General features: G+C 35.0%; 1 protein-coding gene across 7 annotated transcripts in view; it reads right to left on the bottom strand.

Annotated features, from left to right (window-relative positions):
• The window catches only part of VPS13C (vacuolar protein sorting 13 homolog C), a 157,441-nt gene that overhangs the window by 40,853 nt on the left and 100,831 nt on the right, over positions 1-15,757 (bottom strand). For all 7 annotated transcript variants that reach the window (XR_010380837.1, XM_031452951.2, XM_064485545.1 and 4 more), the window contains 12 exons: positions 15,242-15,471; positions 13,815-13,907; positions 10,707-11,072; positions 10,250-10,336; positions 8,806-8,961; positions 8,368-8,632; positions 7,569-7,729; positions 6,357-6,478; positions 5,580-5,874; positions 3,925-4,314; positions 2,318-2,422; positions 1,417-1,581 (listed from right to left, as the gene is read on the bottom strand). Coding sequence is in view for 6 of the 7 variants with exons in the window: in XM_031452951.2 (XP_031308811.2) it covers positions 1,417-1,581; positions 2,318-2,422; positions 3,925-4,314; positions 5,580-5,874; positions 6,357-6,478; positions 7,569-7,729; positions 8,368-8,632; positions 8,806-8,961; positions 10,250-10,336; positions 10,707-11,072; positions 13,815-13,907; positions 15,242-15,471 (2,435 nt within the window). In the remaining variant the exon portion in view is untranslated. The remainder of the gene's footprint in view (positions 1-1,416; positions 1,582-2,317; positions 2,423-3,924; positions 4,315-5,579; positions 5,875-6,356; positions 6,479-7,568; positions 7,730-8,367; positions 8,633-8,805; positions 8,962-10,249; positions 10,337-10,706; positions 11,073-13,814; positions 13,908-15,241; positions 15,472-15,757) is intronic.

Raw genomic sequence — 15,757 nt, 5'->3', positions numbered from 1 at the left:
AAATAGTCCCTCCGCATCCAAGATTATTGACAATCTAATAATTGTTTATGAAACCAAAGAAACTCCATCAGAAGAATAGATACATTAGTCTTTACTAACTTATGAAATAATTACAATATGAGAAACTTAAGTGCTATTAAAATGCCTCAAATATCTTGAATATTTAAAAATTATTATCTTAATAACATTTTCTTTTATGTATATCTCATTTTAATTCCTTAATGCACTATGAATTCTTTCACAGAGTATCTCATTCTAGATAAACCAGAAAGACAACTGAAGGCAGAGGACATTGCTGTAGTCCTGACACTATCCTCCTACCTGTTTGGCCTTGATCAAATCATACACCTTTTAAAGCCTCGGTTTTCTTATCTGTAAAACTGAGATTTTAGTTCCTAAAACAGAAGTCCCGTCTGCTAGAGAATACGGGGTAAATTCTATTTATTCTATCTACTCTATATTACTGCTGTCAAACTCACATCACAGATAAAAAGATAAGGAGCATTTATTTGTTGCCAAGTCTGTGGAGATCATTCCAAGTGCCTTGGGAAGCCCACGCCTCTTAGAGCTCTTTGTATTGTAACTGGAATCCCTCCTCTTGAGCTTTTTGCTAAGTATTTTTTAAAATAATTTTCAAATCTTTTTTTTTTCTTTGAGATGTACAGAAGAATGGTTCTATCCTTAAGTCAGATGGTTTGGTTGAAAACTCGGGCAAATTCAACACTAATGCCTGTCTTTGCACCTGTCCTCTCCCCAATTTTTCCTCATTGTCTTCACCTTACGTCTTACTGAGTCTGCAAAGTTTAGTTCAAATGCCAGCTCTACCATGAAACTTTCCCTTTTGATCTAGACCACCACAATGATACCAAGCTGCAGAGACTTAACTGACTTTAAACAGTATGAGATTCAGTTTTCTTCTCTGTAAAGTGAAGGGCCTGAATACTTGGAAATTTTCAAGGAAACTTCCAGCTCATCTATTCAGAGATTCCATAACCACCTATAACTTACCATATACTATCTTCTTCTCCATGTACTAATGTGTATGAGTCTTACACCCTCCAACAAGATTAGAAGCTTCTTAAATACAAAGACATTATCTTGACTATTGAGACAATACATAGTGCATTATCTTTATATACTTTTTACAGTCCATGTCCATGTTTATACATACAGGAAGAACTAGAGAATGAGTGTTAACAGTCTAGACTGGTTAGTGGTAAATAATATCAACAATTTTCTTCTTTTTTTAACATATGTTTATAGGATGAAAGAAAAGTTTTAAAGCTGGCTATTATATTTTAAAACACAAATATGGTAGCAAAGTAAGTATGACAAAGAGATATATGTAATTCTTATTTACATGTCTGTCTTTATTTATACATTTTAGAAGCCAGTTACATGAAAGGAAAATTTTACCTCTGAAGAAGCAATATAGTTCCACTTATTAGTTGGCACTGAGCCATCTGATGCAATTTCACCAACTTCCAGTTCCAATGATGACTTGTTCTCAATTGTATAAAAGGGAGTCAGAGTAACTATTCGCGTAAGATTAAAACTGCTCATTTTGATGCTAACACCAACCTGTGGAAAAGAAACAAACAGGCTTACCATTTCCCAGTACTTTATACAGCTCCTTTAAAATACACACACACACACACACACACACACACACACACACACACCCCATTCACACAAAGACTTCTCACAGTATTTTAAAATAAGATTTCTTAAATAAAGTAACTACTATAAGACATGGTCCATGACTGATTATCTTCTCACTAAGAAGAAAAATTTTGGTTCCACAGTTTGGTTCCATCAGAAATCAATTCAAGAAATCTCAATCAGTAATTTAAGTAATGATGACTTGCAATAACAGAGTTCATTTTTTAAAATTTGTTATTTTTAACATTCCAAAATAAATTATTTTACAATTAATGTAGAAGCTCAAGTGTTGCTAATTTATTATCTCTGTTGTCAATAAAAATTTCAAAGTGGTAATAAAATAAGTCAACTAACGTCCGATTATTCAAATTTTCAGTCAAATTTAAGAAACATCTGGCAGGGAGTGGTATGGAGTGAGGATTCTAGTATATTCTGAATATTTACCAAGTTGCTTACTTGCCACTCACTGTCTTCAGCTTTGACAAATTTAGGTTTTGCTTTGATACTAGTGGCCATAGAAATTTGAGGAGAGACGTAACAGTCCTCCATATAACACTCAAAATTCACAACTCTGTACCCCTTGGGGTCCAGCTCCTTTACTGAACTGAAGAAAATGTGAATGAAATCAAAGGTAAACAAGCAAGCAAAATCTTACCAGGTATTCCATATTGTTGGCAGGACACTTCACACACCCATAATTTCCCACTGTATCCAATGAAAAACTACTGGACCAGGAACTTGTTGAAATTTTTAATTGTACCTACACCAGAGAACACAAACCATCACATAAGAAATCTAAAACACTATATTCATTTTATTTGATGGAAAGTTGCTAGACCGTTAGAAATTTATTTAGTACATGAGATACAGGAAAACAATCAAAGTTGTATTGCAAATGGGTAACAACCACAGAAACTCTAGGGGCCAATATAATAAAAGCAGAGCTCTGACCCTCCTATTCATCTCTGCAAAGAGAACAGTGAATTCAAAGACGTTTACCAATGAGATCCTCTGTTAGTTAAACAGGAATTATAACATAAAATGATATTTTCCAGTGTTAGACTTTTGATAGAGAGCTAACAAATTCTTAAAGTTTTAGCACATAGAGAATTTGTGCTTTTAACAGTATTCAGCAAACAACAGATGAAAAGTGTTGTGATAAGCAGAATGGAAGACACAGTTCCTGTCTCCAATGAGCTTCCGATTAAACAGAGAGACAGGAAATAAATACTAAAACTTATGCAAGACTCAATGTGATAAGACCTATATAAGAAGTATAAAATGCTATCAAAAAGTTTACATCTACCTATGGGATTAAATAAGTTTTACAGAAGAGATTTAACTGTGCTCCTGTATTAACCTCCTTGTACCCAACTAGATTCTAAAAAACCTGAGGCCAACCAGAGGTCAGACACATAAACAGGTAATTACAATACCAAGTATTCAGCAACACTCTCGGACGGGGTCCTCAAAGAGTGGTCTCGGGACCAGCACCGTCGGCATCACCTGGCAATCTGTGAGAAGTGCAGATTCTCAGACCCTTCCCAGACCTACTGCATCAACTATGGTGGCACAACCCGGCAGTGTGTTTTCAGAGCCCTCTAGGTGATTCTAACACACACTGAAATTTGAGAAGCACTGCTCTGAGAGAACATGGATGTGATCTCTAGCCCCATTTTTGCTGGTCAGACAATCCTTCACACATGTCAGGGCAGAGCAGAATGACAGAGGATGAAGAGCAGACGACCAGAGAACACGAGGCACACAGGGAAAACACAGAGAAGGAGACAGAGAGTGCAGCTACACAGAGGCCTAGAAGTAAGTACTTGGGAAAGTGTGTGGTTAACAATTCCAAGACAGGAGTCTGAAAGGAAAGAAGGGACCAGAGAACCAACGATCAGGCCTTAGGCACTAGGTTTCTCTCTCAAAGGCCTGCCTCCGTGCTTCACACACAGGAAGGCTCAGTTAAACCAAATTCAGCTGCTCTGTCTTTTGAAATGTTGCTTCATCACTGGTAAACTACATAAAATCAAGCTTTCTCCTTGACACTACTTCAAGGAGAGAAGTAATTCTAGGGGCCCTGGAGGAAAGGGTAACTCGGCCTCGGGAAGCTACTGTTTTTAGTTCCTAACACCCACTCAATGACACACTCCTTAAAAGTCCTCTTGGACCTAATTCATACCAATGGCACCTAGCAAACAGGTTAAGTATGGCATTAGGTAAATAATAAATAAGTAATTTGTTGCATCGACAAAAACACACCTTATTTTTACTAAAAATGTTCTTCTTCTTGAAGGAGAATAAAATAATATCCCTAAAATCAGCTGGGTGTTTGACATGAACATCTTCTGAACGGTACTGGAGCACCCGAGAAGTCTTGTTGATGAGCCAGTAAGGACTAAAGACGGACAGCTCCATCTGGCTGCCAATGCGCTTGACATGCACTGACAGGTCAACGGTCAGCGCTTCAGCGGAATCAGAAGAAAAACACACAAGAAGGAATTCAGGAAGTGTATCATGTATGCGGAAACATCCACGCCAGTTTTTGCCCTGATATTTCACCAGAAACAGTTCCATTATTTCCCCACTGATTCTTGAATGCAGAACATCGGCAGCACTGCCTTCCGCTAGCTCATGGGTTTCTGCTGTTCCCTAAAAACAAACAGACAAAAACTCAATTTGCTTACTAATTAAAAAAAAACCTTTGCAGTAACTTATAACTTCCATATTTTATACATATAATAATAACCTACCAGATTCAGATTAATTGACAACTCTTCAAAGTAGTACCATGTTGACATAGTATAAATGCCCATCATTTACTAAGGACTAAAAGGCAAACACTGTATCATAGCCAAAGGCAGAAACTGTCTTTTGGCCATTAGCAGGCCAATGGCTGTAAGTTCTGAGAAAAAGTCGGACCTCTGCCAAGAATCAAAGGCTGGATTCAGGGACACTAGCTGTTTTCCACCGAGAGCTACATCCTTGAACAAACCACTTAACTGTCTGGGCTTCAGCTTCTTCCTCTACTCACAAACCATGCCTAGTGGTTCTCATATAAACAGAATAAGGAAAGTGATATCAAACTATTCTGACAAGCGATCTGAGGTGGAACCATCTTAAAAATGAGTAACAGCAACATAATAAATCAAGCTTCCTTACCGAAAGCTTCTCTTGTATAAATACTACTTAGTTCATCTAACTAACTTTATTCTCCACAACTCAGGGACGGCTTATCATCAGATAAAAAAAAAAAACAAAAAAAACCTAACATAGGTAAGAAGCACTTTCCAGATTTTTGTATTCTGAAATGTTGCAGCATGTAGAAATTTAAAGGTGTTTATCAGACTTCATGACTAGAAAATGTTCCCTAATATTTAAGACAGATAGTAATTATTTTTAAGTCCAAAGAAACTTGAACCAAAAAATCATCACTTTAAAATAAAAATTTTTAAATTAACTTTATAATAAATTCAGATGAAATATTTTCTCACTGGTTTTTCCCATATTTTAGCTAATAGAATTTTACTTAGTCAATAAAGAGATTGTTATAACTATGAATTTATAGCAGATGCAGCAGAGTTCAGTGGTGGAGAATAAGGGGTCAAATTGCTTAGGTTCAAATCCCAGCTCTACAATCTATTGGGATCTCGGGCTGTCAGCCCCTCTGTGACTTAGTTTCCTCATCTTCAGGAGGTTACTGAAAGGATTAAATGTGTTAATATATGCAAAGCACACAAAACAGTGGCTGGCACAGAGTAGATGCTATACTAGTTCTTGCTATTATTAATATTATTAAAGCATTACCAGTATGTGATGTAAAACCCTGACCTCAACTAAAAATACCCTAAAAAAAAAAAACCCTTAGAATTCACTCCATGCAATAATAAAAGTCAAATAAAATGCAAGAGACATACCTCAAGTAAATATGTTAGAGCGTATGGGAGAAAATTCCGCAAAGTGACAGTGGGATAAAGATGAATGATGTAAGCTGGATCCCAGTCCTCCCCATGTGTGCAAATATAGCTTAATTCATCAGGCAGAGCAACTGTATTGACTATGAGAGGTAAAAAGTTGACTTCTGTTGATGGACACTGCAGCACGCATCTGACTTCCTTGCTCCTATGAAGTTCTTCCTTCCAGGAAATGTAAGTGGTGGATTCTTTGTACTGATTCTCCAAGATACCAGCTGGCTGAATAAACAACTGACATCTACAGAAGAAGAAAACAGAGAGGGGGAAAAAGTTTTTATTGAGAACTTAAGAAAAAGAATCTCATTAAATCTTCTTGATAACTCTACAAGGTAAGTACTATTATTCCTATTTTTATAGGTGAGAAAAACAAGGTCAAGAAAGGTTAAGAAACATAGCTAACTCATGGAGGAACCTTCTGGGAAAAAAACACTCTGTAAAAAATGATCAAAAAAAAAAAGTCATTTCAAATACAAAGCAATTGAGTAAAAATGAGTCTCAGAAAATTCCAAAACATCAAATATACAACAAGAAATTTTCATCTGGTAAACTCAGTAATAATATGAATGTATTCCTCTACGTCTTACAAATGACTTTTTCAGATCTTCAGATAATTAAGAACATGAGATTATTTCTTCCTAGAATATGGACCCTTAAATTACAGAATTAAAATATATATATTATGACCCTTCTATAGCTTAGTACATTCAAGGAAGTACCCACCTATATGAATCTAAAGGGACATGGAACTCCTCTTCAGGCCTGGCTACTCCAATGCGCTCCAACAGCTTGACATTCTTAACATACTTATAGATGATGAATGCAATAGAGAAATGGTTTTTAATCTGTTGGATAAAAAGACATACAAGTTGTTTTAAAAGATGTAGAAGTTCAGAAGAAAAATGTGAGTTGCACACAATTACTTTTGGATCTAAACATTTTCAACTCCAATACGGGAAGATATTTTTATGGTACCTGAAATATTTTAAGATATTTAAGTGCTATCTATCTACCTACCTATCTAAATATATATGAAACTTGAAACTGTTTAAGTGACAGTTGAAAATTATTAGGATATTCACATGCTCTGTATATTACATACTGAAATTTATTGTTAATTATATTATTTTTCAAATGTGTATTAATTTTTGAGGATTTCAGCCATACTACTATCTTCATTACAACCTTGATTCAGTGCACCATGTGACTAAACAGAAAAGGATAGCAAAGGAAATATGAGGTAAATAAATATAGTGCAACTCTCTTTTCTTGACTACAGTGTAATATAGGCTGGAGCTAATAGCAAACTATGAGACAACAATGGTCAAAATTGGAAATCCTTTCATTTTCATCTGATGTTACAGGTAGGAAGAAATGTTCTTTTGCTGACCATATACTGAAATCTATAATGATGCACAGAAAAAAGAAAAATGGACAATGCCTTAAAGGTAGAAAAAAATTTTACACAGATTAACAAGCTCAAGTTTTTTTTCCCCTCCTCTGGGGAGATCATTCCAATATTCCTTCACACATACTTGAAAAATACAATACAAAGAGATGGAGTGTTATCCTATTTGACAGCCAGCTAGTATTATAATACTCTTTAGTTCTGAATCTTTAAAGGAATAGACAAAAATTCCCATTAATTTTAAACTTAGACAACAAAATGGGAGTGTTTATCACACTGTAAACCAGCTATACTTCCAATTTAAAAAACCCCCAAAAACAAAACAAAGTGTGTTTTATCAGAGACTTAAGATGAAGAATATTACAAAAGTATGTTGTAATACAGGAAAGAGCAGTCAGTTCAATCTATTATTTATTTCTGAATAATCAGCATTGACCTAATAAAGTTTTACTATATTCCTATATTCAGCCAAATGATTTAATATTTCTTGATATACTAACAGGGCACAATTCATCTTTATGCATTACCTGCAGAGGAGAACGAAGGGTAATTACTTTATTCCCTTCAGCTGCATCAATTTGTACCACGAGTGAGTCAAAATGACTGGCACTGGGATTGCATACATTATACAACCGCCGTCCAGGTCTGGCAACGGGGACTTTTGCAACTTCTGTATATCCATGCGGTGCTAAGTAAGTGAGGAGCATTCCAAATATTAACTTACTTATATTTTTATAAGATACAATCACCAGCAGTACCTCAAAATACCAGAGTATTCTGCCTCATGACTAGAAATGACGACCACACAAAACGTTTTTCTAAGACACAGGAACTAACAAAGAAAAGAAACTATTATTGTAAAGTTTTTTAACCAAGACAATTTCTCTTGGGGTTTTAAATGTATTAAAACAAACAAAATCCACCTTGTTCCTCATCTTCTCAACTATATAGCAAAAAAAAAAAAAAAAAAAAAAAAGCGCCCTTTTCTGAGATGGTGATAATTACTGCCAACATTTTAGGACTTGTAAATACAGTTATTTTCTCTTCTCTTTGAGCTCCCATCCTTTCTGAAGCATCGTAAATACTGTACTATTTAAGTACAAAGAAATAATCTGGTTTTCTAAGGTAAATCTTAAATTAATCAAGTTAAATTTTATCAAGTTTAGAGGAAGAAAACAGGCGACAAAAGTTTATCAACTATTTCTTTCAAGCCTTTAGAAATGTTGTCTCTCAAGGTATCTGGAGGAAAATATTTTTCCACACTTTTATCAGAAATAAGCCGACACCAACAATTCCAAAGGTGCCTTTAAAAATAAAGCAGCATACCAAAGGTCAGAGTGAAGAGGGAGCTTTCTTGACGGCTCAGTATGGACAGTTTCCCTTGATGTGAAGGTTCCATGCTGGCATACTCCAGTTCCAAACTCTGACCAGCATCAAGATCACAAACACCACTTTTCTCAGGGGAGCCCATCACTCTGAGATTATGATTGGGCTGTACCTTAATGGGAACACCTACAGAATTTGTTACTGTAAAAGGCGCCCTGTCTTTTAAAGAGTAGTCAAAAGTAGAAGCAGCGCCCTCTGAAAAACCCTGAAAAGGAACACAACATCACAATAAAATTTTTGCATAGCTCAAATTTTTTTCAAAAATTACACTGTGACTACACATTATTTAGAAACTAATTTTCAGGACAAACAAAAAAAAATCCACACATTTCAATTAAAAATTCTGTTTGAAATACTGAAAGAAAGAAGCAAACATACCTTTGCTAAATTGTTGAAAACAGTAAGAGAACTTTTGGATACTGTTATATTCATTGTGTCTCCTGAAGAAATACCAACTTCTGTTTGTGGCTCAGGAATTACAATAAAATCATCTCCTGGCATCAAACTTTTATCCTGGACTGGATTGTTCTTTACCTATGGGGATAAACACAAAATAAATGTAACTTATTGGCCAATTAACAGTAAAATTAAAATACTCTCAGTAGAGTTAAATGTTCTTAACCTAGTCATTTTATATTAAGACTCCTCAAAAGTCTCATTTTCAAAAATATGCAGTGCTTCACCTTAAATTAGTACAGATCAGCATTCTTTCTTTCGGTGTGTAATCAACACTAGGGAAATGTTCAGAACTGTGCCATGAAACCACTCCAAGTGAGCTAACACATTTATCTCCTGTGTGCTCCCCAGAGAAAGCTACTTTCCCAGTGTCACTTGACTCACGGTCATCATGCGTTGATGAGCACGCTAAGATGACCCTGAAGTCTACATTGATCCTCGCTGGAAATAACATCTGCAATTCCTTTTACTTTTACCAGTAACACCGATAAACAAGTAATATAAGCTTTCAGCCAGCCATCAGATTCCATCCTAGCTTTTGTTCTAATAGCATTTCAAAAGCCTTATAAAATATTCTTCATTAGCCTGCCCGTTCCACAGAGAGGTAGGTCAGAAGTATCACCCCCCACTTTACTGAGAGGAAATTGGGACACAGGTTAAATGACTGCTCATCTTTAATATAAGAATCTGCTGAGTCAGTTTCAGTGTCTCTCTCACACCTGAGTCAGGCTGCCCCAGACAGGTGTGCTGTTACAACTTGTAAAGGGTATAACACTTATGTTCCTGTTAATCTAGAGAGACGTGCTTTGGTTTCTAGGATTCTGCAGTACCGTAAGGAGATAGCACAGAGAATTCAATTCAAAAATTCTTGAATTTTTTGGTGTCTCAAAATGATTGAGTATTCCAAAGAGCTTCATTTACATGGGTTATATCTATCAGTATATATCTATGAGAAACTAAACTGAGAACATTTTAAATATTCACTTAAAAACAGTAATTACATGTTAAAACAATATTTTGAAGAGAAATAAGTGTTAAAAATACACAGTGAGGAGAGGAGCATTTACAAATCTCTTTAGTGGCTGCCTCCAGAGAAGAGAGGGGCACTCTCATTGCTGCTTCTGTATTCATTCCACTGCAAAATGACACAGTCTCTGGAAAACGCCTTCGTATGCTCATGAGAGAATGAGAATGAAAGTGATAGATAACGTCTGAATATTATCCTGAAAATAATTTTGATCCCATGTTCCTCTGAAAGGGCCTCAAAGATCCTGGACCACATCCTAAGAATCTCTGAACTAAAGAAAATATATACATGAATGTGCTTAATGTCAGCCTACATAATAATATTTTATGATTTCCTTACAGCAAGCTTTAAATTCCATGGTCTTTTCCCCTCCACTCTTTCAATCAGTGGCTCCCAGACAGCATGGGTCTCATTGTAATAATGAACCTGGAAAGGCACAGAGTTATAATAAGAGAGTCTTTCAATTTTAATTACATATTTCTACATGGAAAATATTAAGCAGTTGTTGCATGTCAATAACAATTTAACAGCACACCTTTGACACAAAGCATATATGTAAAGGGGGTGCATATTCTTTTACTCTCTTACTTTACTGCCATAAACAAATTATTTAGCAAAAGAATCTTAAAAAAATGACCAAATAAATAATACTACATAACAATAAATTATGTTAGAATGTACTATCTATTCATATATATACTTGCTATGTTCATACACCAAAGAAAGCTCACTTCTCAATTTTTCAATTGTACTTTTGAGAAGGAGCCGCTGCAAGTACTAAATGATGTGGTCATACCTCTAGTGTCATGTCAGCAGCAGCAGCCATCAGGGAAGTCCAATTCTTAATAGTTCCTGAAAACTTAGACTCCGCCAATAATAAAGGTACAGTTCGATGCCCAAGGCCACATTCTAAGGTAACTTGAACTGACTTCACAACAACAGCACAATTTTCCTCTATCGATGGAGTTTCAATGTCTCTGAAATTCTCTGTTATTTCTGTTGCCATGTCAACACCAAGAAACCAAGAGTTATAATCACTAATGGATTTGATGCCCCAGAGATTTTCTGTTTCCTTAGACACATCTTTGGATTCATCTTCTTTTGCCTTTGGAGACATAGCAGCCATTATCGTCATCACAGTATTAAGAATTATGGGTGAAATCTTCAAAAAAAGAAAGCAGGAAAATTTTTAGAATTCTTTCCCAGATGAGAAGAATTAATACATATTACAAAAATTTTTAAGTAACTAATTAAAATTTTAATTACATTAAATTCATAACTAAGGAAAACAAAAGAGAAGAACACACAAAATCATGTGTCAAGTCAACTAACCTCGTAACAGTGACTTCTGCCCAGGTTATCTAGAATTAAGTAACTAATGTGTCAACTGTCAAAACCTAAAGTTAATCAATTCAGAGTAAAACAGTGTTATGTGAACAGAAGAATGTAGAAGTGTAATTGAATTTTACATTTTTCACCCAGCTACATTATCTAAACTAAGTATGTGATCCTCATCAAGATACACACACGGTATATATGTGTATGTATGACTAAAACATTATGCTGTACACCAGAAACTGATACAAGATTGTAAACTGACTACACTTCAATAAAAACAAAAAGTAAAAAAATAAAATAGATAAAAAGCGAAGTCCTACTATATACAGCACAGGGAATTATATTCAATACCTTGTAATAGCCTATAATGAAAAAGAACATGAAGAGAATATATATGTATGTATACCTGAACCACTCTGCTGTACACCAGAAGTTAACACAACATTGTAAACTATACTTCAATAAAAAATTTATAAAAAATGTAAAAAAAGATATACAAACATGGTTTTCATTTTTCTCACTGAAACAGGAAACCTGAGGATCACCACGGACCCCCTTTCACCCTGACTTGCAAATTCTACCTCCTATTATCTCTGGATCGTATCTTTGCTCACCTCTTCATTCCAATCATCGTGCCTTAGTTCTACAGCAGTAAAGATTTCTTCTATGTCTGGTCAACACTGTATCAGCCCACCCTCCACATGATTTTTCTAAAATTCAAATCTGAGCATGTCACTCCTATGCTTAAAATCCTCAACAACTTCCCATACCTTCAGGATAAGATTCAAACTCTATTCAGCTTAGGACTCAAAACTCTTTGTGACCTGATGTCTAATCAGTTAGTTACCCATGGTTTCCCAAAGTTTGAGCAATACTGGGTTAAATAAGTTAAGTGGATTTCCTTTATTGTTCACTTCTCACAACCCTTCCTTGTTTAGTATGCTAAAACGACACGATTACATCACCAAAAGAAGGATCCAGCATGCACTGCTTCCCAAACTTAACTGAATCCTTTTTCTCCTTGCCTTATTAATGTCACCTATAATTAGTGCTCTGAATCCTACAACTCCACCACGCCATTCTCTCCAGCCATAAGGGATCACCCTTTCAAGTTCTTAGAGGACTTTTCAAACCTTTGCCTTTGGGCATGTTGTCAGTTCTGCTTGGATAACCCTTCCCCTCTTTCTCCATCTAACCTCCCTCAGATTTTCAAAACTCAGTTCAAGAAGCCCCACTTCCTTACAGCTTTCTCTGATGTCCTAGTCTGAGCAGGAGGCTCCTGCCTGTGCTCCCAGCAGCACCTCGTGCTTGCCTCTAGCACTGAAAGCTGTGATCAGTTGACACATTTCTATCTCTCACATATGTCATTAAGTTTTTTGAATGCAGGGAACATGTATCCCTAATGTAGAGGACATTTTTTACACATAGCAAAAGCTCAGAAAATGTTTGCTGAATGACTAAAGTGACATATAACGAAACAGAAGAACAATCTCAGCACCTTAACCCATGTCTCAGATAAAGTGCATACAAATTCAAGTTCTTCCCCACATTTACCACTTTAAGTCTTCAGAAAAGCAAATCTGTTAAAATACAACCTAAGACTATCTACTATTTAAAATATTGAGAGAAAGCTAAATTGTTATTTACATGGTAATTCAAATGACATTACTTCGAGCCTTCATTTCATCACTACTGGTTATTCACCTATATAATAAAGCTGTTATCAGAATTGCTTTCAATCACCTCAATTTTGTGCCCTTTGGACAGAGAGAGAAATAGACTTTGGAAAGTATTCTGTATCTTCCATTTACAATTGGCCATGAGGTCATATTTAAAAACTATGAATGCCACCGAAGAACAGACTGTTTTTTCCAATACTTCAAGTGTAACAGATAAAAAAATCCTAATAATTTATTTCTAGCATATATCTATTATTATAAATATTTTATAAACCAAGTAAAACATTTAATCACATAATTATTAATTCAACCAAATCGTATCTCAAATAAAAACCTAAAAATACATTATTGCAAATAAAATAACAGCAACCTTATTTTCCCATCCTTCCTTCCCATTTCATGTCTGCTCTCCCCTCCAAACCCAAACTCCAACACACATGCAAATATAATAGATAAAAGCTATCCTGATCATTTGTGTACATTTAAAAGTACAGATCACCCTTGAACAACATGGGTTTGAACTGCAGGGATCCACTCATGTATGGATTTCTTCCAATAGTAAATACAATGGTACTACAAGATCTGCAGTTGTTTGGATCCACAGATGCAGATCCTCAGATACGGAGAAATGCAGACACTGAGGAACCGAGTATTCTGAGGGCTCACTACAAAGTTAAACGAACTCCTAATCCCCACATCGTTCAAGGGTCAACTGCACTCTTTCAAAGAAAACAGAAACAAACATTTGCATTAACGAGAATGTTTCTTAATGTTAGAGGTATTTATTCATTACTAAATATGTGAGTAGCATAATGCTATAGATATGACAGACATCAAAAGATAGGAAAAATAATAATTTTCACCCAAATAATACGATAGGCACTAACCTTAATTATAAATTCTTCAACATTAATATCTATATTTTCTTTTCCTGAAGTCCATGCACATTTTTTCATAAATAAAGAACAGGGCTGTAAGATCTAGAAACAAATAAAATTTACTTACGAACATGTCTTACTTAATTTGAGATCTTTAACTATAACCTATTACTAAAAGCAAAAAGGCAAATTAAATTATCAGAGACTCTCTTGTGAGGGCTCCTTCAAACTGTAAGTCTATGACCACTGTTAAAGGACTTAAAGCAGTTCTGATCAATTTCTTTAGGCCAAGTGCTTAAGTAATGATGCACATTTACTATTAGAAGCTTAAAATGTTTCCTTTTGCTAAATAAAGTGACTTTTAAATGATGCCCTGTGTAAAATACACTTTTAAGATATCTATAAAAGACATGAGCTAAAGACTATGGTAAGATCTTACACTTACAAAAAGGTAAATGAGGAAATGGAACTGGTTATTTCATTATAATTTTTATGATCACTAAATCACTCGAAACTGTTAAACAAATAGTTCTGTTAACATCTTTTAAAAATAGACTATATAGTAAAGTAGGTAAATGAATAGTTTCCAGATGATTAACAACATGTCAGTCTTGAATTTCCTCAAAGGTCCTTATCAGAATAAATTTCAAATCTTCAAATTTGATTTATTAAAGCCATAAAGCCTATATACTTAAATATCATCAAAGAAATAAATAAAGTAACCTCGCTGTTGAATTGAATGGGGGAATTAGTATTGCACAATTTTCAGTTTTAAAAAAATTAGGATGTGCTTTAAATAGAATGATTAACATAAGCTTTCTGGTGACATGTCAAAAGAAGATGATCCCAATAAAGAATGTTTCATGATAAAGTATAAACTAAGCTTAGCACTGCATTTCCTTATGCAAGTCACTCTGTCCACAAATTTTTTTTTATTTAAAATAACACTGCAAAAGAGTCACATTAAATAATGATGCTCTTAAACATAAAATTACCAATTTAACATTAAAAATCGGTATGCTAATTAAAATCATATTTTTCAACAATAATGTGAAAGTATAATTGAAGTTAACTTGTAATATAGCAAAACAATCTCTTTCGGTCACATGACTCCAAATGAATTTCTTCGTTCATTCACTCATTCATGTGGGGAGCAAAAGCAACAGCTGAAGAGGAATGTGGTATTGTACTAAAATTCAAATACTGTTCAGCGAAAGATGGTATAATAAGAATGAGTTTGGAGGTAGTACACAGTTTTGTCACTAGCAGACATGGCTAAATCAGTTAACATCTTTGCAATTCAACATCCTTTTCCATAAAATCTCAAGCTGGAGTAAATACTCTGAAGTCCTACAGAGCTCTCACATTCTCAATTCTATGAATCAACCATTTCTGCCATCCTTCAATCCAAGTTCAGGATATAAGGTAATTCTTACTGTGGTAATGTTCTTTCCTCTCTTTTCTCTGAGGAAAGGGCAAGCAAGCACTTTAAGGTCTCTCACAGAGGCTTCCATCTTCTGTTCGAGTTGGGATGCTGACAGAGAGAGGTTACACTGGAACGAGGCTGTCAGAGCAGGAGCGTCAGCCTTTGTCAGGTTGGCAACAAACACCACTTCTGGATCTGTGATCTTGGCCTTTAAAGTCATATTTGGTCTTACAGAGTCATCTGAAGAAACAAATATAGGAACCATAAACGTTCTAGTAAAGTAAACCTTGTCACTTGGGTACATGTTATCTATAATTTGCTAAGTTGCATCTAATATCCTATTATGGATATGGTAAAATTAACAATATTAATAACTGACTGGTTAATATGAATGATAACTGGTTATTAACAAATGCTGGTTATGTGCAATCTGATCCCTGTTGTAAGAGGATCATTCCCACTTTGACCTAACAAAAATAATCTTGTTTTGAAGTTCTTTTTGTCAGAATCAATGTGCATGTATATA

The sequence above is a fragment of the Camelus dromedarius genome, chromosome 5 (assembly GCF_036321535.1).
Source record: "Camelus dromedarius isolate mCamDro1 chromosome 5, mCamDro1.pat, whole genome shotgun sequence".
NCBI lineage: Eukaryota > Metazoa > Chordata > Mammalia > Artiodactyla > Camelidae > Camelus > Camelus dromedarius.
This window is presented reverse-complemented; position numbering and strand designations above follow the sequence as displayed.